This window comes from Manis pentadactyla, chromosome 13 (genome assembly GCF_030020395.1).
Source record: "Manis pentadactyla isolate mManPen7 chromosome 13, mManPen7.hap1, whole genome shotgun sequence".
NCBI classification, from domain to species: domain Eukaryota; kingdom Metazoa; phylum Chordata; class Mammalia; order Pholidota; family Manidae; genus Manis; species Manis pentadactyla.
Window position 1 is genome coordinate 28,904,136 of NC_080031.1, and position 21,750 is coordinate 28,925,885.

Below are 21,750 nucleotides of genomic sequence, written 5' to 3' on the forward strand. Positions count from 1 at the left end.
GCAACACTAGATTCTAGAAAGCAATGGAAGAGTACCTTCAAACTTCTAAGGGAGACCTGTTTCAGCATGAAATTCTGTCTCCAGATACAGTTTCCATCAAGTGTGAGGATGGAATAAAGGGTGTTCTTAGACATGAAAGGACTCAAAACATTCATTAACCTGCCCCCATTCTCAGATCCTCCATTCCCGTCTCCCATGGTATACACATATGCATGCTCCAGTCAGGACAGATTTCCTGGAGCTCATTTCTACCATGGTGCCTACTTCCTGTGGCCTCCCTCCACTCATTTGCCTTCTTCCTCTGGGCGATCCAAATCCTACCCATTTGTGCAAACCCCACCTGCCCGAAGTCTCAAGGCCACACTCATCAGCAGTGATCTCTCTACATTTTGGCCCTTCTCAGTCTCTAGAATCTTCACTATCCATGTTGCCCCTGGCCCCTGCTTTGTCTGGCATTAATCTCTCTGTATGTCTGAAGTCTCCAACAAGATTGGGACAGTACCTTACTCACACTTGCATTTATAGTGACAAGCAAATAGTAGGCACTCAACAAATATTTGATGTTTAACTAGTTAATATGGGCAATTTGATTCCTGATTCAGTTGTCTTTTCATGATACCACATGTCCCAAGATATTTTGAGGCTTCATTCAAAGAAAATCATTTCATAAGCTCTCAAGAATTTATGGATGAGAAAACCTCCAACTTTGCAAGAACAAAAGTAATTTGCCGGCTGACTTCCTATTATATCTAATTCAATAATAAACAATGACATGTGTTTACTAAAAATCTGCAGATCATGCTTGCAAAATCAAGTTAACCTAAGAAAAAAAAAGCATATCATGACACATTTCATGGCAAGTGTCCCTTTCTGTTATTAACTAAACAATGAAACAAGCCAATTCATGCCACGTCTCACTATTATTTTCTAAATTGTGTGCAAACAGAACCAAGCTTCAGCTAAAGAAAGAAAGGGATGAAGAGCCTTCTGCTTCTATTTTTGCTCTTCACAACATTTTCTTCTGCATTTCCTGCAGACTGGGAGATGGAGAATGAAGAAAACATGCAACTGGCTCAGGTACTGTCTCAATAAATGTTATTAATGACTGTCAATTAAAAATGCATTTTATTGATTGTCTTGGGACCTAAAAAATTGCAATTCCTACAAAAGAGTCTTGAACTTGCTTGTGAGAAGTAGTTGCTTTTCCTTTCTCCAGCCATGAGGACATCAAGTGACTGTATGAGGGGTGAGAGTGGAGTTAGGCTGGGGAAAAAGGAGGATTTGCTGCGACTTTAAGCAATGGTTACAAGGGAAGAGATAGTGAGAGAAAAATGGGGCCAGCCCTTCAAGAAATGGAGATCTCAATAAGAGCATTTCAAGACCAATCAGCAGGACCCTACTGTAATTCAGAGACCCCTGTCCTTATATGTGTGAAAAATATATTGCTTTGGAGATACCCTCTAAAACTCAGTCCAGTTAACTTGCCATAGTTGGTTAAATTGATTAAATTTTCAAAATGAATAATCACCTATCTCTTCTAGAATTTGTTTCAAGGAAACACAGAAATGAAATTAACAGGAAAAATATGTAAGATACATGGTCATTAAATTCTAGAAGAAGCTTGATTTTCTTTTGTGGGGGTTTGGAATTTTATGGACAGTGTGGTTTCAACAATTCTGGTCACACATAGTTCACCCAGCTCTTGAAAGCTGAAAAACCAGGGTGATCCTTTTCTCTCCTTTTTGCCTCCTTCTCTTTTCCTTCCTTCCCTCACTCCTTCCTTTCCCTTGTTATTCCCTTTTCACCCCACTATGTCCAAAAGAGATTACAGGCAATTTTGTTTCATCCTGCGATGGAGATTTGCTCTCCTGTAGTCTGTGCCTTTTTTTGTCTTTTTGGTCAGGCATATCTCAACCAGTTCTACTCTCTTGAAGCAGAAGGCAGTCATCTTGTTCAAAGCAAGAATAAGAGTCTTATAGATGGCAAACTTCAGGAAATGCAAGCATTTTTTGGATTGACAGTGACTGGAAAACTGGACTCAAACACTCTTGAGATCATGAAGGCACCCAGGTGTGGGGTGCCTGACGTGAGTCAGTATGGCTACACTCTCCCAGGATGGAGAAAGCACAACCTCACATACAGGTAATGCTTCTGCCAGCATATTCCCCCCTAATCCAAAGGAACATAATGTAATCTCTAAGGAACAATAATAATAATAGTTTATTTTAGCAAGCATTTCCTTTGTGAGTGGCCCTTCATAGATTTCATTTATTCCATCCTCCCAACAAACCTGTGATGGAGGCACCACTGGTCTTGCCACCTTAAACACAGAAAAACTAAAACAAAAGCTTATTTGCCATAGTCAAAAATCACACAGCTCTCAGACTGGCTCTAATGTCTAGCCTCTGCCACCTCCGTATAAACTCAGGACCAGAAGCACTGCCATCTGACCGCAGACCCTGGAGCACAGCCAGTTCATGGGAGGGACATGTGTGCATTACAAGTTGTCAAATCTCAGATGCACCCTTGAGTGAACTATGGAGTTTGCCCCCAGACATCTGAAGGAAAGGGTGCTGGCTCATTGGCAGAAAAGGGATGAGGTGTGCTCCTGACCTATGATAAAGGTCGTGACCTTGACCATCACTCTAGAGCCCTCCTCGTGACCCTAAAGACTACCTATGACACTTCCTCCTTCTAGGACTTAGTGAGTCCTAGAGATTGAGATAGAAATAGATTTAGCAAGAAAGGGAATATAAACAAGAAGAAAATCTTTTCCTGAGTAACCAACTTTTTGAGGCTCTCAAGTGAGATTCTTAATATATGACACATGCATAAGCCTGATTTCCACAAGTCATTTGAGAAAATAAATCTCAAGTCTTTTTAGAATATATTTATACTACATATACACAGCAAACACATACTTGAGATTAATGCTGTCCCACTCAGGGCGTGATCTCAGGGAAGTTATACAACCTCTTTGAGCCTCATTTTAAAAAGTGTTATAATACTGTAACCTACGATTGATGAAAAAGAAAAATGATTTTTTATTTTGCAGTATGTGTGTGGGCATATATGCATACAACCCCTGACCACTATATTTTTGTTAATTTTTAAGAATCATAAATTACACTCCAGATATGGCAAGAGCTGATGTGGATGAGGCCATCCAGAAAGGTCTAGAAGTGTGGAGCAAAGTCACCCCACTGGTCTTCACAAAGATTTCCAGGGGGATCGCAGACATTATGGTTGCCTTTAGGACCCGAGGTAAGGTTTTCACCAGAGAGGAAAGTATGGTTGTCTTCCTTTCAGGAGATTTGCAGAAGCTGATCTTTTTCCCCCACATGATTGGTTTCTCAGTCCACGGTCGGTGTCCTCGTTATTTTGACGGCCCTTTGGGAGTCCTCGGCCATGCCTTTCCTCCTGGTCTGGGTCTGGGTGGAGACGCTCACTTCGACGAGGATGAAAATTGGACCAAGGATGGAGGAGGTGAGTAGATTGTTAGAAAGTCCAGAGTTCTAGGCCACAATTTGGCAAAACTTTCTTGAGCAAGGTAAGGGATAAATACTGCCCGCCACCAGGTGTGATTGGGTGACCAGGCAACAGTAGCAGAGCAGGTTGTCTTCCAACTACTATATTATATTCCCTAAGGCTTGAAGTCATGGGCCCTGGAGGACACCCTATCTTATAACTCTTGGGTCACTGACAAGAAAGGGAAAATGTCTTCCTGTTCTCCAATAAAAACATAAAACCGCAGGCAAAGTAATCTTCAATCAAATTGGAATTTTAATAGGAAATTTGGCAATACTATATAATAGGTGATTACCTCCTTTATCGAAACATGTAGACTCTCTCTGTAGAAAGGGCACAAAAGTCACTGCATGGAAATGTCAGAGGGGTTTGGGTACATAGGGATTTTCCCTAGAGTCTCCCAGAGGGAAGCCAGTGTCAGGCCTCTACAGGAATGTGTATGTGTAACAAACACCTGCACAGGCGTCACAGGCTGCTACAAATACACAGTGTGGTGATGAGCAAAAGCACCCATCTGCAGACATTTGCAGACACTGGGGCCTTTGGGGGCTTCCTGTTTGCTACCTGAGGGGTCCTGAGTAAGTTCAATAACTTTCTTACCGTTTTCTTATCAATAAAATAAGGATGGTAATGTCCTTCTTGCAGGCAGATGGCACAATTTACCTGTAATAAAGGTGAAAACACCTTGCAAAGCACTTGCCCATAGTGACCATTCAGAGAGTGTTTGACATTGATGAGTGTGTTGGTGATGTTAGTATTGATGAGGAGGAGGATTAGAGGGATTTCAAAGCACAGGAAAAAGTATTCACAAAGGTACAGATGCGTAATTCACAAATTTATCTATTTAGTCACATCTCCAAGAAGGAGGAGATGAAAGATGCTCTACAAATATTTGGTAAATGAAGTCATTCAACAATTCTTTATTTTATTTTATTTTGGTATCATTAATATACAATCACATGAGCAACATTGTGGTTACTCGAGTCCCCCCATCATCAAGTTCCCACCACATACCCCATTACAGTCACTGTCCATCAGCGTGGTAAGATGCTATAGAATCACTACTTGTCTTCTCTGTGTTGTACAGCCTTCCCCATGCCCCCCCACTACATTATGTGTGCTAATCATAATGCCCCTTTTTCCCCCTTAACCCTCCCTTCCCACCTGTCCTCCCCAGTCCCTTTCCCTTTGGTAACTTTTAGTCCATCCTTGGTCTCTGTGAGTCTGCTGCCGTTTTGTTTCTTCAGTGTTTGCTTTGTTCTTATACTCCACAGATGAGTGAAATCATTTGGTACTTGTCTTTCTCTGCCTGGCTTATTTCACAGAGCATAATACCCTCTAGCCCCATCCATGTTGTTGCAAATGGTAGGATTTGTTTTCTTTTTATGGCTGAATAATATTCTATTGTGTATATGTACCACATCTTTATCCATTCATCTACTGATGGACACTTAAGTTGCTTCCATTTCTTGGCTATTGTAAATACTGCTGTGATAAACATAGGGGTACATATGTCTTTTTGAAACTGAGACCCTACATTCTTAGGGTAAATGCCTAGGAGTGAAATTCCTGAGTCAAACGGTATCACTACTTTTAGTTTTTTGAGGTACCTCCATACTGCTTTCCACAATGGTTGCAATATTTTACATTCTTGCCAGCAGTGTAGGAGCATTCCCCTTTCACTGCATCCTCACCAGCATTTGTTGCTCCTAGTCTTATCTATGCTGACCATCCTAAGATTCAACAATTCTTACTCAACATCCACTATGACCCAGACTCTGTGATACAAATGGAGTATACAAGTGTACAAGACACAGATCCTGCTCTCTAAGGGCTTTACAATCTAAGAGGCACACTCTACCAATTAAAATAAGTGTGATCAACACTGGGATAAAGGGAACTATGGCAGTGTAACAGAAGCACATGAAAGAAATCCCCACCCAAATATAGAAGTCAGGGGTAGAAAAGATGCCAAACCTGAGACACAAAGTCTAAGCAGGAATGTAGAAGGCAAAGTGGAGCAAAGAGAGTTCTGGACAGGACAACCCAACCAGCTCAAGAATTAGAACTGTGGTGGAAGAAAGGTTAAAAGGTGAACAGGATTCAGGTTGTAGAGAGTCTAGAAAGCTTAGGATAAGCTTGGATAAATGCTTGGACTTGATTTAGATTACCTGAATTTGAATTGTGTTTTCAAAGAGTCACTTGTCCCATCCCTTATCCAAAAGCACCCCCAGTGATTGACACTCAGACAAGGGGCAGCAATGAAAGGCCAGAGCAGAAAAGCATGGAAGACACTGAAACAATCCTTTGCCATTCCATGTTTTGTGCAAACATCACTGGACAAGGCTCCATTATGAAAGGTTCTGCCTTTTCTTCACGATCCACAGGCTTAGTCGGAAGTCCCAGGACAGACAGTCTTTAATATGTAGAACCTTACAGACTAGTGGAAGAGACAGAGAAATAAAAAGGCAATTCTGCTATGCCAGGTAAGACTTCTGGTATTGGGAAGTACAGGGGGGCATTCTGAACCAGTCTTTCATCAAATAAACACCTGGACCTGGATATCCAGCGACCATTATTAACCACCCACTACTGATAAGCAGTTGAGTAGTCACCAGGAATAAAAGAAGACACGGTCCCTGTACTGAAACGCTGCAAAATTTGGTGAAAGAAATAGACAGTTCAGTCCCTTATGTGCTATGACAGAATAAAGCCCTGAGTCTGTGGAAGCCCACAGGGGTGCATGTAACTCAGCCAGGCAAGGGATGCTCATGCTGATGACTCCAGGGGGGGTGCCTGAGGAACAAGGAGGCTAACTGGACACAAAAGGGGTGGAAAAGGTAATGTTCTGGGCAAAAGGGACGGAGATATTAAGACATAGATTAGAAAGAACTTGGCATAGATGAGAAATGCAAATGATTTAATGTGGCTAGCTCATGGAATAGGAAAATAAAATATGAAGTTGGAGAAAAGGCAGGGACTTGATCCTGGACAGCCCCGTTAGGGTATGTGGCCTCTATCCCACAGCCCATGGAGAACCTCTGAAGAATGTAAGTACAAGAAGCATGATCACATATCGTCCAGCCTAGGAACAACCAAAAACTGGCAACTTTGAGGGTTTTTTAATACTATCCATTCCTGAGACTGCTGTTTCCTGCCCTTGCTTACTCTGGGTTACATTTCTCCATTATGTGGCTAATACCAATTATTAGTACTGAAATATTTCCCAGATAAATGATGGGTGTATATAAGAATTACCTGCTGTATGGTGAGCATTTTCTTCTTTCCCCTTAGTTACTTCCTAATCTCAGACGCAACCATTCTCCTTTTGACTGACTCATGGACTCATGTGCTCATATTTTCTCTATTTTTGTTAAGGATTCAACTTATTTCTTGTGGCTGCTCATGAATTTGGTCATTCACTGGGACTCTCTCACTCCAATGATCAAACAGCTTTGATGTTCCCAAATTATATCTCCCTGGATCCTAGCAAATACCCACTTTCTCAGGATGATATCAGTGGAATCCAATCCATCTATGGTGAGCAACATCATAAATCTGAACATATGTGAACTAAATAGGAAGCTTTCCAGGAAGGAAGTTGAAAAAAAAATCACTTCTTGAAATATTATCATGAAGAAAATACTCGCTTGGGTAAGATCCTTCTGCAGGTATTTCCACATGCCTTCTTAATTCACTGCGGTATTTCTTTTCATCAAAGGAAGTCTACCCAAGGCACCTGCTAAGCCAAAGGAACCCACTGTGCCCCATGCCTGTGACCCTGATTTGACTTTTGATGCTATCACCACTTTCCGCAGAGAAGTAATGTTCTTTAAAGGCAGGTAAACCTATTCCCTTAAACACCTCAACTTCTGATGAAGATTTTTCTTTTCAGGAGACTTGGGGATAAAGAGGGAGTTACGGGGCTAGTGAGAATGTGTACCTTATACTTTTCATTTTATAAAATTGTCCATACTGTTTGAACATTTTACTATAGGTATATATCTCTTACTGGTTTGATAAATTAATTTTTAAATGGCTGTTAGCAAATTTTTAAATTACCAATATACAAGAAGGTGATGAAGAGTCACTTTCAGTGACTTCTAGCTAAAATAATATACCAATCCCAGTGGTGTGTTGGAACTGGCTAATACCATTTCAGGAACCAATTGTTAAGCTTTCAGGAATTTTTCTAATTCACATTACTTTGGTAGCTTGAAATTGTCCATAGTTGGAGTCTTTACAACCTGGAAATCAGCACATGATAAAAATTAGGTTTTATTCCTACCTGGAGAACCAGTTGTTAAAGACCTATGAGCAGACCATTCCACAACACTGCATCGGTAAAGTGTAGTAGAAATCTGTTCTCTATGTATAATTTATTGGACTGAAATCACAGCATGGTGTGTCAGTTATATATACCGTGACCGCATTTTCAGAACAAATTATCAGACCATACACCATCTGACAAGGCATAGAGGCAAAAGGAGAGAATACTTGAAATCAGACTTTTCCACATCTGTGTAGCACTGTGATGACCTGCTATCCCCGTGCTCCTAACAGAACAGGCCGAGACACCGCTTGTCGGGGCTATCGGAGAAGGGTTAACAGCAGGGAGGGCAAATGGAATACAAGGAATTTTCAAGACTCATTAACAGACTTAGATTTTACAGCCAGAAGGGAAAATCAGAGGAAATGCTTTGGCATGCCATTGATAAAATTTCATCATTCTAGCAAACAACAGCACCAAAAAGTTCTTAGAATGCTGGGGGTTGCCTTACAATGTTGAGTATTGCTGCTTTGGCAAAAGTGAGGCCATTGAGCACTCAGAATCCATGGGTAGTTTGCTACTCGAGATGCCCAAGAGAGTGGGCCCAAGGCACGGCCTGAGCTTGGTGGTCCAAAGGGTAGACATGAACTCACAAACATCCACACTTGCTGAGCAACATTGTGTTACTGATCCAAATTATTTAAGGAAAATAACAACCACCTACATTAAAAAAAAAGCAAGTCTAAGATTGCAATGTTTTCATTGAAATAGATATATAGGCTGTATGTGTAAAATGTTTTTGTTTAACACAGGCACATATGGAGGATCTATTATGATATCACTGATGTTGAATTTGAGTTAATCTCTTCATTCTGGCCATCTCTGCCAGCTGATATTCAAGCTGCATATGAGAACCCCAAAGATAAGATTCTGGTTTTTAAAGGTAACTGTCCATCATGATTTCTCTTCTCCCTTTAGATGCCTGAACTGGTCAGTAGGTATTTTGGTACAAGGAATATAATGCTCATGCATGAACAAAATGGACAGGGCTTCTGCCCTGACCTTAGGTTCCTATCATAAAGAATAACTACCAAGGGATTCTCTGTGATTGTGAAGATAAATATCACCTGATGGCTCAGGAGCTAGAAGAAACCTGCATGATAAAAACTAAAAAGCAGTCTTTTCTCTGCCAAATTAAAGTAACCCATCTCTCTTTTCTATTTCCTTTTTTTTGGGGTTGCCAGATTTGGCAGATAAGAATATAGGACATTTTGAATTTCAGATAAACAATGAAATAACTTTTAGTATAATTATGTCCATTGCAGTATTGTAAATATATCAAAAATTAGTCATTATTTATTTGAAATTCAAATACTGATATCTTATGTTTAATTTAGCAATCCCACTTTGTATATATGGATTTCATCAGACTTCTTACCTTTGAGAATGCTTGGGGGCTGAAATTTAGGAAAACATGTTCGAACATAATTGACTATTTTGTCAGAAAAGCAATCAGTACAGTGAAACTAATTGACACTATCATGCACTGTCAACTATAGGTATGTTATTTGTGTAATACTAATGATATAAGAAGCTACAGAAATGGTAAGAATAAATGGAGACATAAGATTACTAAATATCTAAGCCTTGAACCTCAGAGCAACAAGGTATCTAATTATTTTCAAACTTTTAAAGAAATCTATTTCTCCCTCTAGGAAATAGGTCAGAAGATAAACACTTTCTCTCTTCATAGATGACAACTTCTGGATGATCAGAGGATATGCTGTCTTGCCAGATTATCCCAAATCCATCTATACACTTGGCTTTCCAAGATATGTGAAGAAAATTGATGCAGCTGTCTGTGACCACAACACAAGAGAAACCTACTTCTTTGTGGGCATTTGGTGCTGGAAGTGAGTCTACAGACAATTGACCCCTTCACTTTATTCTAGAGAAAATTACATATGTAAGCATCCCTTTAACACAGGCAGAAATAAAACTAACCTATAATCTTCTTAAAGTGATTATATTGAAGACAATCTCAAGTGGATGACATCCACCAAACAAAAGAATGTTTCAACAAGTCCAGTAATCTTCCTCCAACTTAAAAAAATAAAGATAAGATAAAATAATAAAGATGGAGATGCCAACCAATTTGCCGATGACACAAATATACCCAGTCAAAGTCAGTGAAAGTTCCAAGCTAAGTTCCTACTTTAACAGCTCCTCAGAATAGCATCGATCTGACAAACGACGTGGCTTTTCCCCCCTCATTATTTCTTGTTTTCAAGACACTATAAATGATCCAGCCAAACACAATCTCTGACATGTTTTTCATTATTGATTCAATTTGTTTTCCTCTACTAGGCCTACTTTTTCTCTTGCTTGATTCCAAGTTGAGCAGTAGAAAAATTAAGCTGCCTGGATCAAAGATCCCCTGGAAACCTTTCAAACCCTTGTACCCAGGTATAATGAGGTGAGCCAAACCATGGACAAAGGGTACCCACAGCGGGTGGTAAAACGCTTCCCAGGAATTGGTCTCCGAGTTGATGCTGCCTTCCAGGATAAAGGTAAGCACCAATGCCTCAATTCTTAGGGTGCTTCTAAGAGTTTATTGGTTATGGAAGAAGACAGCACACAAAACGTAAACGTTTCCATTTTAATGTAGTTTTACTATTCCTGAGCACATGTAGTAAGAAACTTTAACCCTGCAGGTATTATCACAAACTGAATTAGTAAATCCTGAATTACGTTCTCTGTTATATTATTTCAAATCCATCCAAAAAATACCAAAATTAGTTTTACTTATCATTGATCCAAGGCCTGCTAAAAGACACCTTCTGCAGAGTGTTTAGTGTGAGACATTGACTAAGCATGTGAACTGAACATTGATTCTCAAACTATGTTGTACATAGTTTATTGTGCACAATTTGGGGTCATGTGGAAGTTCAAGTTCTTCAGAGTTTCTGAGGCAGTAGGACCGTGAGTGAGACCCCAGAATCTAGTTTTAAAAGAACCTCTGGGCATTTAATGTACCAGTCCAGCTACTTATCTTCAAAGACAACAACCTAGACCATGGAGTAAGGAGGACTCTAAAAATGTTTTTGAGGGACACAATCCTTTATTCCAAATCAAATCTGATACAAAGCCTCAAAACCTGAAACAAATAAAGCAGAACAACTCTAGGAAAATGAGGATGTAGAGGCCAAGGCCATACACACAAGGGCTTTCTTCTCCCCATCACCGAAATACTTTTTAGAAACCTCATTTGAGAACCTCTGACATAAACCAGTCTGGCTAGAAAGGTAGTGACCCCTTTGAAATTCATGGTTCACACCCTGGTTTCTTCCTCAGAGAAATAAAAATAATCATGTTTATCATGTGACAGTACTAACTAACATAAAATATAATGTATATAATTACATGTTTCTTCTTCTCTATATAATGTCCTAATATTTTATTCTGTATTCATAAAACATTAAAGTGTGGAACCATTATATCGTTGTGCAAGATAACTAATCATGATTCTCTCCCTCCAGGATTCTTCTATTTCTTCCGTAGGTCAAAGCAATTTGAATATGACCCTAAGGCAAAGAATATTACCCAAATGATGAAATCCAATACTTGGCTCCGATGTAAAGAACCATTAAACTCATCACCTGATTTCAGTGTCAGTGAGGGACAAGTACACTCAGAAGGAGTGAAGATGGTTCACCCCAAAACTTTAAACTTGCTTATTTTCAGTATAGTTCATGTACTGAAAAAAATCTACATTTATCAATAAATTCATAGGACTAAAATAAACCTCAAGAGGTCATTTAATCTGAACTGTGCATCAAAGTAGAAAAGAACTATAGCTGACTCTTGAACACTGCAGGGGTTAAGGGCTCTGACTTCCTGTGCATTTGAAAATCCACATAGTTTTTGACTCCCCAAAAACTTTACCAATAGCCTACTGTTGACTAGAGGCTTTGCAAATAACATAAACAGTCCATTAACATATATTTTGTATGTTGTATGTATGATATACTGTAGTCTTTCAATAAAGTAAGCTAGAGAAATTGTCACAAATCTCCAAAAAATATTTCCAATATATTTATTGAAAAAAAAAGTCTTTGTATGTAATGAGTTAAAAAAATATGTATCTGGTCATTCATATGACCAAATGTAGATTTCCCAGGTATATTTGGTCTTTATCCACAGTTCCTGAAAACACTGCAATCTTAACAGTGCAACGGGTGTTTTGTCATACTAATAAGAGATTTTTGGACCCCCCACCCAAGGGCAGGGGCTGAAGACTGAATCAGCCAATGGCCAATAATTTAGTCAATCATGACTATGCAATGAAGCCTTCACAAAACCCATGAGAACAGCTGGCTCCCTCTGCTCTGCTCTGCCTGCTCCACTCAGTTGGATCCTGCTTCTTGGTCAGAGAGGGCGTCTGTGCTTGGGGGACCAGAACACCTCCACATGCCACGGAGCCAGGCCCCGAGCTCCACAAGGATAGCACATCCTTTATTTGGGACCTTGCCCTGTGTCTCTCTTCTTCTGGCTGTTAACTTGTATCCTCCAAGGTACCCTTTATTAAACTAGTAAACTTAAGTGTTTTCCTGAGTTCTGTGAGCCACTCTATCAAATTGATTGAACCTAAGGGGGAGGTTGTAGGAACCTCCAATCTGTAACTGGTAGGTCAGAGGCACAGGAAACTGCCTGGAGCTTGTGACCTGCATCTGGAGTGGGGGATGGAGGGAAGTCTTGTGTGATGGAGCCCTTAACCTGGGGAATCTGGTGCTGTCTCTGGGCAGATAGCTTCAGAATTGAGTTGAGTTCTCAGGCACCAGGGTGTCTGAGAGTTGCTTGGTGTTATGTGTGGGAAGACCACCTCCCACATACTTACATGCATTGGAATAGGGTCTAGGAACCCAAGTGGAGTTATACTACTATTACTGCTGTGTACAATATTCTGTTGTTATGTGTGTGTGTGTGTGTGTGTGTGTGTGTGTGTGTGTAGGGAAAAAAGACCATTGCTTTTGGTGTTGTACAGATAGGAATAGCAGTATAAATGGACCCACGCAATTCTAACCCATGTTGTTTAAGGGTCAAATGGATTCTTTAACATCAAGTTGCTTGTCCTAGTTCTAAATAACTATTGGATAAAGATTCAACAGCTGTTTGGAGCTGCCTGACTCTTTTTACAGGAAGTTATTATGTATAAGCAAAACTCTCACTGTTCCTTCAAGGTTATTTTATGTTTTGTGGACTTGAAGAAGTATGCCATGTATCTTAATTGCTAGATACTAAAGACATTTATTAAAGCAATCTGTAGCAGTCCATTTTGTCTGGACCTTTGGAGTCAGAGAGGCCTAGCAAACTTCATCCCTCATTCTTACCCATGTTCTGAACCTACTGAGAAATAATATATTGTTGAGAGAGCAAAATGCCACCTTCATTACTGATAAAGTTTATATTGGATAATATATCTGTGGGCAAGCAAGTTTCCTAATATCAAAGTTCAGAATGAGATATACTTAACCAAAATCATTGGAAGAACTGGAAAGTACCAGGCCTTCCCAAGAATATGAGCTCCTATAGGTTGTGCGGAGCCCAAAGAGAAAGAAATGAGGATGGACTACATGTGCCCAGTTTCTGCTCCCAAATCCACCAATCAGATGGAATTGAAAGTTATTCCACTTCCCGAAGAGAGGAGTGAGAGCCCAGAGAGACACAGGAAGTGTTACACTAGAGGTGATCCCCCCCAATTAAGAAACTAGCAGGAATAGGAAAATGGTGTTCCCTCCAACCCCCTCTATGCATAGACCAATGTAACCATTCCTTAGAGGGTTTTAAAAATCAAGTTTTGTACACACTGTTCTCATATACAAGAAATGTAGAGGTTTCCTCCCCGGGTTTGAGATATATGGATCACCTGAGCCTAAACATATAGGTAGAAAGTCCCTGTCTTCTTTGTTACACCATGAATTTGTTAAGTTTCTGAGTTCTTAGGGCTAATTGTTTCCTTTACACTCTCAAAGCTAGATGCTTAGCAAAGCTCTTCAAAAGTTTTCTGACCCAATAAAATATAATTGTTTCAGAGAGGAATACAAAATCTTACTTATCAGTTCTCTGTGCTACACAAAACAACACTGACAAAGAAAACCTAAAAAGCTGACGAGCCTCAAAATAAATCCTACCAGGCTTTGGAATTGGTATTATAGAACAGTCTGAACAACTGGTCATGTACAGCACATAGAGTCAGTATTTGAGGCATAGTTAAGTGTTTGATCACTAAGAGTCATCACTATGATAATTTGGTAAGTTATGCAATTTACCCAAAAGTACACATAATTAGAAAAACTAGAAGCCAATCTCAGAGTTTCTCAAAGTTGGACTAAAATACAAACAATTCTTCCCCTGCTGTGCCATACACTTACTGGGAACAAATAAACTGGAAGAGCAGACTTTGTTGCAGTCTCCTGAGCCCTTTCTGGTTTTCTCAAGGGTCTGTGATCAGGTCTTGAAAGAAAGAAACACCTTTAAAGACGAGCATGAACAAGACTATGTTGACAATAGTTATTCAAATAGTTATTTGGAAATTTGAGCCACTGAGATGGAACAGAAATGAATTCACTCCTAGAGAATGTATTTGAAATTCTTCTTGCCTGGGGACAAATTCATCACAGCCTTTCTACTGTGCATCATGAGTGGACTCTGCTAAGACGCTCCCTGAATGAGTCATTTGTCCTGGAGGAAAACTGGGAGATTTTTTTGGTTTTGAAGTATTTTAAATACATGACATATCTTTAGGCTGAAATTCAGTCCCTTGTGTGTCTTCAGATACAGAGAATCTGAAAGAAAGATCAGGATCTAAAAAATATCTTTTACATATAGTAGTCCTTCTTTCTCCAAGGTTTCACTGTCTATGGTTTCAGTCACCCATGGTCAGTTAAGGTCTGGAAGCAGGTGATCTCCTTCTGGCCTAGCACCAGGGATAAGAAGTAATCTAACACCACCTCACAATGCCTGCATTGTGCACATCACTTTAACTCATCACGTAGGCATTTTCTTATATCATTGAAGGAAGGGTGAGCGCAGTAGGGTAAGGCACTTTGAGAGAGAGAGACCACATGTGCATAACATTTATCACAGTATAACTGTTCTATTTTATTATTAGCTGTTGTTATTTACTGTGACTAATTTATAAATTAAAGTTTATCAGAAGAGAATGTATAGCACTATTGATGGTTTCAGGCATCCCCTGAAGACCTTGGAATGTATCACCGTCATAAGGGGGAGGAAGTCTACTGTACTTAAATTGATCACAAAATCATAAATTTCAAGTCTACATCCACTCACTACACAGATACCACTATCTATCTGAAGTTTCCACAGGGAAATAAAAATCCAGCTATTCCTGATATGAATCACTTAGAATTTTATCTCTAGAGAAATCAAGAAAATATGAACATAACAGTCCACAATGAATTTAAAACTTCCTTAAACTGGAAAATTTCCAGAACAGAGAAATCTTTCTGTCTGACAATTACTTATAGTTGAATGCTGAATTCATTGTTGAATGCACCACAAAGCCAGATTTGGTTTTAATCTTGAGACTTAATAAATTAATTATTTTTGCCCATTCTTTTCCTGCATTATAATGTTCAGTTTTATTAGTAACAAAAGAGTGCAAGAATTTATTTTCAAAGTTGTTTGATTTTTTCAACAAACTGAGTTCAGAATTTCAGGTTTCCTTAACTGTTTTTAAAATTTAGAAGCAAAAGGGATTAAGTAGGGAGCATTTCAACTGGACAAGTTCATGAAGATGAAATGGAAATCATAAATGAGTCTGAAAGCCCTCAAGAAATAAACCAGGGATCCAAAGAAATCGCCTATGCAAATGTACCATAAATTATAAAATTCTTCAAATGAATTTGCTCTTCTCAGGCGTCTTGAGTTAGAAAATCTGTTGAGATAAATTTCAACTAAGATGACACATCTTTATTTTCCATGTAATACTTACCTTGGTATTATAATGGTTAATCCGTCTCATTTATTCCATGTCTGCTCTTTGTCAGATGCACTGTCTGTTGAGTAGCCTTTCAGTCAACAAATATTTATTGAGTGCCTGCTAGGAGCCAGGGATATAGTAGTGAGCAAAGCAGCAAAGCCCCTGACTTCATGCCCTATAATTTGGTCAAGATAAAGAAACAGCAAATAAATAATATGTCAAGGATGATCAAAGCTCTGAGGAAAAATAGAGCTGGTTGTGCCCGTGCTGGGCCAGCTTGCCTTCAGGTGTGCTCCTCGGCTGGAACAGCGTGGTGAGTGCTGCCCCCTGCAGGCTAAGCTCGACCTCATGTTAGCCCACATCTTGGTGAGCTGGTCCAGTGAGAGGCCCTGGGGGAGATGGTGGGGGCAGGAGGGAGAAGCCAGGGTGTCTCTCCCTCTCCCTCCTGTGGCAGCATCTTTGGTGGTGGCTGTGTCTTCAGGGCTCCAGCTGCTGCGAAGCCCACTGTGGCTTCTGCGTCAGCCAGGCCACATGGGCGCCTTCTTCCCACCTTCCGGTGGGGAGGGGACTCGAGGTTTCCTACTGATTCTAACTACCTGGTTGCTTCATTGTCCCCGCTGGCTCCTCAGTCCTTTTCAATCACTCATAGAACTTATTTCCTGCATTAAATATCCCGTTTCAAACACTCAGGAGTGATTCTGTTTTCCAGTACATGCTTGATTAATATTTTGAGTAAGAGAGAGACAGAAATGGGGTCTTTGGGGATGAATTACCTGGAGCTCCTAGTGAAGCTCTGAGAGCTAGAAGGAAGTGAGCAAGCAAACCATATCTGGAAGAGTGTTTCAGGAGGAGGCATTCAGTGCAAAGGCCCTGGGAGTAGCAGAGCAGCAGCAAAGAGGCTCCTGTGACATGGAGACGGGGGTGGGGGCAGATGAAGTTGGGGGAGTCCCCAGGAGACCGATCATGCAAGGCCGTACACACCACTGTATAGATGTTAGATTCTAGAGAGATTTAAGAAGAGAAACCACATTATTTGACTTGGATTTAAAGAATCACTGTGGCTGCTCTGAGAACACTTAACAATAGGCACAAAAGAGCAGAAACAGGGGGTATATCAGGAGGCTACTGCAGTTAGATGATCCTGGAAGCAATGAGGAATAGTCTGAGGGCATATTTTGAAGGTAAGACAACCAGATTTGCTAACTGACTGGTTGTGTGGTGTGACATAAAGAAAGGGGTGGAGTATAATCCAGCTTTTTTTTTTCTGAACAACTGGAAGAATGGAGTGTTCAGTCACTGAGGTGATCCAGTTGGGGGAGGAACAACTTAGAGGAGAAAAATCCAGAAGTTCGGTCAGGAGTTGGATGCAACTTCAGACTTATGTCTGAAGTTCAGAGAACAGCCTGAGCATGAGAGTGTGAACCTGGGGTCATGCAGAGACACAGGGTTTGATCAGTTCACCTAGGCAGTGACCCAAATAGAGACAAGAAGAAACTGGGAACTGCTCCCTAGTCATTAACAGATTAAAGATGGCATTGTATTTTTTGATCCCACAGCAATTCTATTTTTGTATATGGACACATTCCTCCTGTTGAGTGTTTATGCTCCTTACCAGATGCCATGAGCTCACCATTTCGCCCTGTGTGACTTACCAGGACTTTTAGACTCTTCTAGGGGATTCCCAAAGCCAGAGCATGGGCACATCTTGTAGGATGCAGACGGGTATACAGGAGAGCACTAGACCCTTCCCAGATTTAAACAAAGTAGAACTCTCAAAAGTGCATGAATCACCTATGCCAACAATGTATGTCATGGTTTTATTTAGTAAATATGTAAAAAGATCATACAGTTTTTGTTAATGTGGAAAAGTTTACAAAATGATAGAACCTCCACCGTGCCATCTTGAGGACAGACCCGCTGTCTGTGGCATCACAGAGCTCTGCCTTCCCTCCCTGCTAAATGGTCTGAACCTTGAGTTTCTGGGCTTGTGGGCTACTGAGACTTTATTTTAATAAGCATTATAAACACTGGCTTTCTTTTTTTTTCTATAAGAATGGAACTTGTTTTAAAAAACAACAAAAAAAATCAATTAAAGAATTTAAAATGAGAGGCAACATTTCTGAAAAAACAAACTCCCATGATCATCTTCCACCTCAGTTACTGCATTCAGATTAAGGAAACAGCCTGCTTTCTGAACTAACTCCCCATGGCAAGAAGGGCACATTATTAGAATGGAGTATTTACTCTGTTGGGAACAGATTCCTGATTGCAAAATGAATGCTTATTATATTTAAATTCTTACCTTCACTGTTCAAGATAGTTTATCTCCAAGATAGTTCTATACAGACTCTTTAATTAATCATAATAATGACCATTTACTAAACACAATATGCAACTTTATGGTATCTCATTTATCCTTGTAACAATCCTACAAGAGGGGACATTATTTCATTTTACAAATGAAGAAGTAAGGCTTAAAGAGATCATTTTTCTTGCCCAAGATCACAGTATAAATGTTAGATCCAAATCCTGTCTCATATATTCACATATTTTCCAACTTCTCATGGAATATGAATGTTCTAACATTCTGTCATGCCCTGTACTCAAAATAAAACAAAACTCCTGTCTACATTTATCTATTTCCCTATAAGAACTTGATCCTCCTGTTCACCCCCAAAGATGTGGCAGAACCCAGCAGGTTCTATTGCAATATGTTTCCTGGTTCTTCTGACATATATTTCACAAAAGTCTGATTTCATGATTGCTGTGGTTTCTCAATATGTTTAAAGGAAAAAGAAAGAACATGGTACCTTCCCGGTTAAGCAAACCTACAACACACCAAGTGACAAACAATAGTATTTCAGGTTATGCCAGACCCAGCAGTGCCCCATCCATGAAGACATTCCTGCAGAATGCCTTTATCAGAGACTCTGGGAGCCCGATTGTGTTTCAGCAATTAAGCCTCTCAGCCTGGGGTGCCTTTATTTCACGGCAATAAAAGTACTAAAGATATTGGTTGCGAGTTATTTGCATAGAAGTCCATCAGCAAAGAGTGACAATAAGAAGTTTGTATTTCATTAATTACTCTCAGATCTATGATCTTACTTGATTCTCAAGATAACCCTGAGAGGTAAGAAAGCAAATGCTGCCAGTGATAAATCCATTTTACAGAGAAGAAAGCTAAGATGCATGATAAACTGCTAACAAAGATAGAATTCATATTTAGATACCCTGGGAGCAGTTCTGTATTTTCTCTCTACAGTTCTTTTCTGAATAACATCTTGGCCTCTCCAGCTTCTTTTCTGTTGGTGGTGGTGGTGAGGGTGATTATTAGTTTTAGCCTTAACGGACCCCTTTCCCAAATGGAGAGACAGTGCCTTAGGTACCATTATAATCAGTATAATGTCTAGTACCCAGGAGGCCTCAGGGAATACGCATTGGACTGAAACAAACGACCTCACGGTCACACTTCATGAGTTTGTTTGGGACTTCATGTTCCCTGGACTGACTCCACAAGACACAATCCTGACGTGCCAGTGGTGGCTTGGGGAAGGCTAAAATCCAGCTTACTGCCTTGTACCATCCACAGAGCAGGAGTGTTTGGTGAATTTAACATTGAACACCCAAAGGCATGACTGCCTGTCAACCCAAGGATTATAAGGCACAGGAAGTGGAAGCCGCTGTTCACCCCTTAGCCTGTCACACACAATGGTCAGCTGGCTAACCCGATGCCCCAGATGCCGACGGTTCCTGGGGAGCCTGTGGGCCGGCCCTGACTGCCCTCCAGCTGGCAGGGGCAGTCCTGAGGGCTCCCAGAGGCCGCCTTCCCCTCCACCCCGCGCGGCCCGGCCCTCAGGCGGAGCCCGGACAACCCCGCCTCCTGTCTGGCTGCGTCCTCTGCCTTCCTCCTTGCTTGCAGCCCTGGGCTGCTGGCTCTGGCTGGCTTGGAGTTGAATTTGGACTGCTGGGCCTTTTTCTTATTGCCCATTTTGGTTTTTCCTGGCCTTCAGCTCACACTGGTTATGGCTTGATTTCCCCTCTTTGCTTCATTCTCTTGCGGGAACCCAAGAGTATTCTTGGCTGAAGTTGTGTCACTTACAACACCTGGCCTGATCCCTGTGGAGGTGTGATATCTGGGCTTTGCTATCTGAGCTCCAGTAAGTCTGCAGAGGAAAATTATTTACCCCTTTTAATATCTGTGAAGAAGGGACAGCCTTTTCTTTGGGAAAACATAAAATGAATTTCATAATTTCTTCCTTAGAACAGTAATACTCCATCTGACTTGGAAACCTTAAATCAGTTTGGCTTCAAAAACAGAAAACCATAGACTAGGTGGCTTAAACAACAAATACCTATTCCTCACAGTTCCGGAGGCTGGAGATCAGGATGCCAGCATGACCAAATTCCTGGTGAGAGCGCTCTTCCCGGTTATCTCCTCGTACGGCCTTCCCTTGGTGTGTGCCCAAGGAGAGAGACCACCTGGCTCCTCCACCTGCTGTAAGGGCGCTAACCCATCGCCTGGGCCCTAACCTCATGGCCTAATCCAATCCTAATCACCTTCCCCAGGTAACGCCATCCAAATACCGTCACATCAGGAGCTCGGATTTCAACATGTGAATTTGGGGGGTGGGCCCAAACATTTGTCTTTAACAGTGCACAGTTAGAATTACTTGTGGAGCTTTTTAAATTACCAGTGATTAGGTTCCTTTATCCCAGACCAATTAAATCAGAAAACAGGAGGCGGAGCCTGAGATTCTGCACCTCTACCAAGCTCATGGATGACACTGGTCCACAGACTTTCTTTGGGTAGCACTGACTTTCTAACACAGTGGTTCTCAATGTTAGTGTGTATCAGAATTAACTAGATGGCTTATACAGATTGTGGGGCCCCTCCCCTAGACTTTCTGATTCAGCAGGTCCTGAGATTCTTCACTTCTATCAAGTTCCCAGGGGATGTTGATACGGCTGGTCTGGAGATCACACTTTGAAAAACACTGTAGTGTGCACTGTCCCCCACCCCACCCCCGACACCCCATCTGCCTTTTTTGTCCTAATGGTGGCAATGGTGAAGATCTAAGGGCACAGAAAGATAGATAGAGAGCCCCTATCCCTTTAACAGTTTGTGGGTCTGGCTCCATATATTCAAGTTCAGGATTTAGATCAAGGCAGCTAGTAAACATCTCTGTCCAACAGTCCCATTTGTGCACTGTGTGTTTACCAAACAGGAGCCGACCTCACATTCACTTGGGCTCAATCCACTCAATCCCCAAAAGAAAAAGGCAACTCCCTCAGCTGGCCCTGAGGGTTTGGAACACTGAAGTGAGTGATTACAGCCAGTTTTGAAATATCTTTCCCAGAAAAGACTGACACCCACCTGAGCTCTGAGGGCTCAGGCATCTGTTTGAAGCATCAGGGCCTTCATTAAATCAATTTCACAGACTGCTTCAAAAGGGAACTTGCTCGCAAAGATAGTCTGAGGACAGAGACAGCATTTTTCTCTCTGTAGTAGTGTGTGACTAGCTGGTGTGGGGAACTGGAAGGGCCTGAATGTGAGATAATTCCTGATTTATTCTTCCTGCCCAAGAAGGGCTGCCATTTATCACTTCCTCTATTTTTGCTCCTTAGGCTCTGAGTGAGAGAAAGGGAGGGCAGGATAAGTACCACTCCAGTGTTTGTGAGAGCCCAGGGCGGTGCACATAACTAGCTGATTGCCGGGGTCAGTTGGGCTTTGCTTGGTTCTGGTCATTCCTACAGACAGTGATTCAACAGGATTAGTCAAAACCCCATTTCTAGAGCTCCACAGCAGCCAGTCCAGGTCCACACATCTCCACGGAGTTACAAGGAAGAAAATAAAAGCTTCAGAGAACATTCAAACCAATGACCAGAAGAGAACAGAAGCAGGTCACAGAACTGCGTGTTTGTGGCCGCTCCTCTGGTGCAGGGCTGG

General features: G+C 41.1%; 1 protein-coding gene across 4 annotated transcripts; it reads left to right on the forward strand.

Moving 5' to 3' along the window:
* The first annotated feature begins 914 nt into the window (after positions 1 to 914).
* Positions 915 to 12,400, forward strand: MMP27 (matrix metallopeptidase 27). Of its 4 annotated transcripts, none has more exons than XM_036902806.2 (10): positions 923 to 1,077; positions 1,904 to 2,142; positions 3,116 to 3,264; positions 3,358 to 3,486; positions 6,907 to 7,068; positions 7,250 to 7,370; positions 8,611 to 8,741; positions 9,552 to 9,711; positions 10,265 to 10,368; positions 11,338 to 12,400. In XM_036902806.2, the coding sequence occupies exons 1-10, from the start codon at positions 976 to 978 to the stop codon at positions 11,580 to 11,582; spliced, it is 1,542 nt and encodes a 513-aa protein (XP_036758701.2). In that variant the 5' UTR covers positions 923 to 975; the 3' UTR covers positions 11,583 to 12,400. The 4 variants fall into 4 exon arrangements, with proteins under 4 accessions (XP_057346305.1, XP_036758701.2, XP_036758700.2 ...); XM_036902805.2 differs by having other exon boundaries at positions 9,594 to 9,711; XM_057490321.1 differs by having other exon boundaries at positions 958 to 1,077; positions 1,938 to 2,142.
* Positions 12,401 to 21,750: the final 9,350 nt, after the last annotated feature.

What these genes read in the sequence shown, in the direction of transcription:
- MMP27 (XM_036902806.2), top strand. Translation starts at nt 976, where the DNA reads ATGAAGAGCCTTCTGCTTCTATTTTTGCTCTTCACAACATTTTCTTCT. An exon ending in GTAATGTTCTTTAAAGGCAG is followed by an intron (nt 7,371 to 8,610) that starts GTAAACCTATTC and finishes TGTTTAACACAG; the next exon opens with GCACATATGGAGGATCTATT. An exon ending in GTGGGCATTTGGTGCTGGAA is followed by an intron (nt 9,712 to 10,264) that starts GTGAGTCTACAG and finishes CCTTGTACCCAG; the next exon opens with GTATAATGAGGTGAGCCAAA.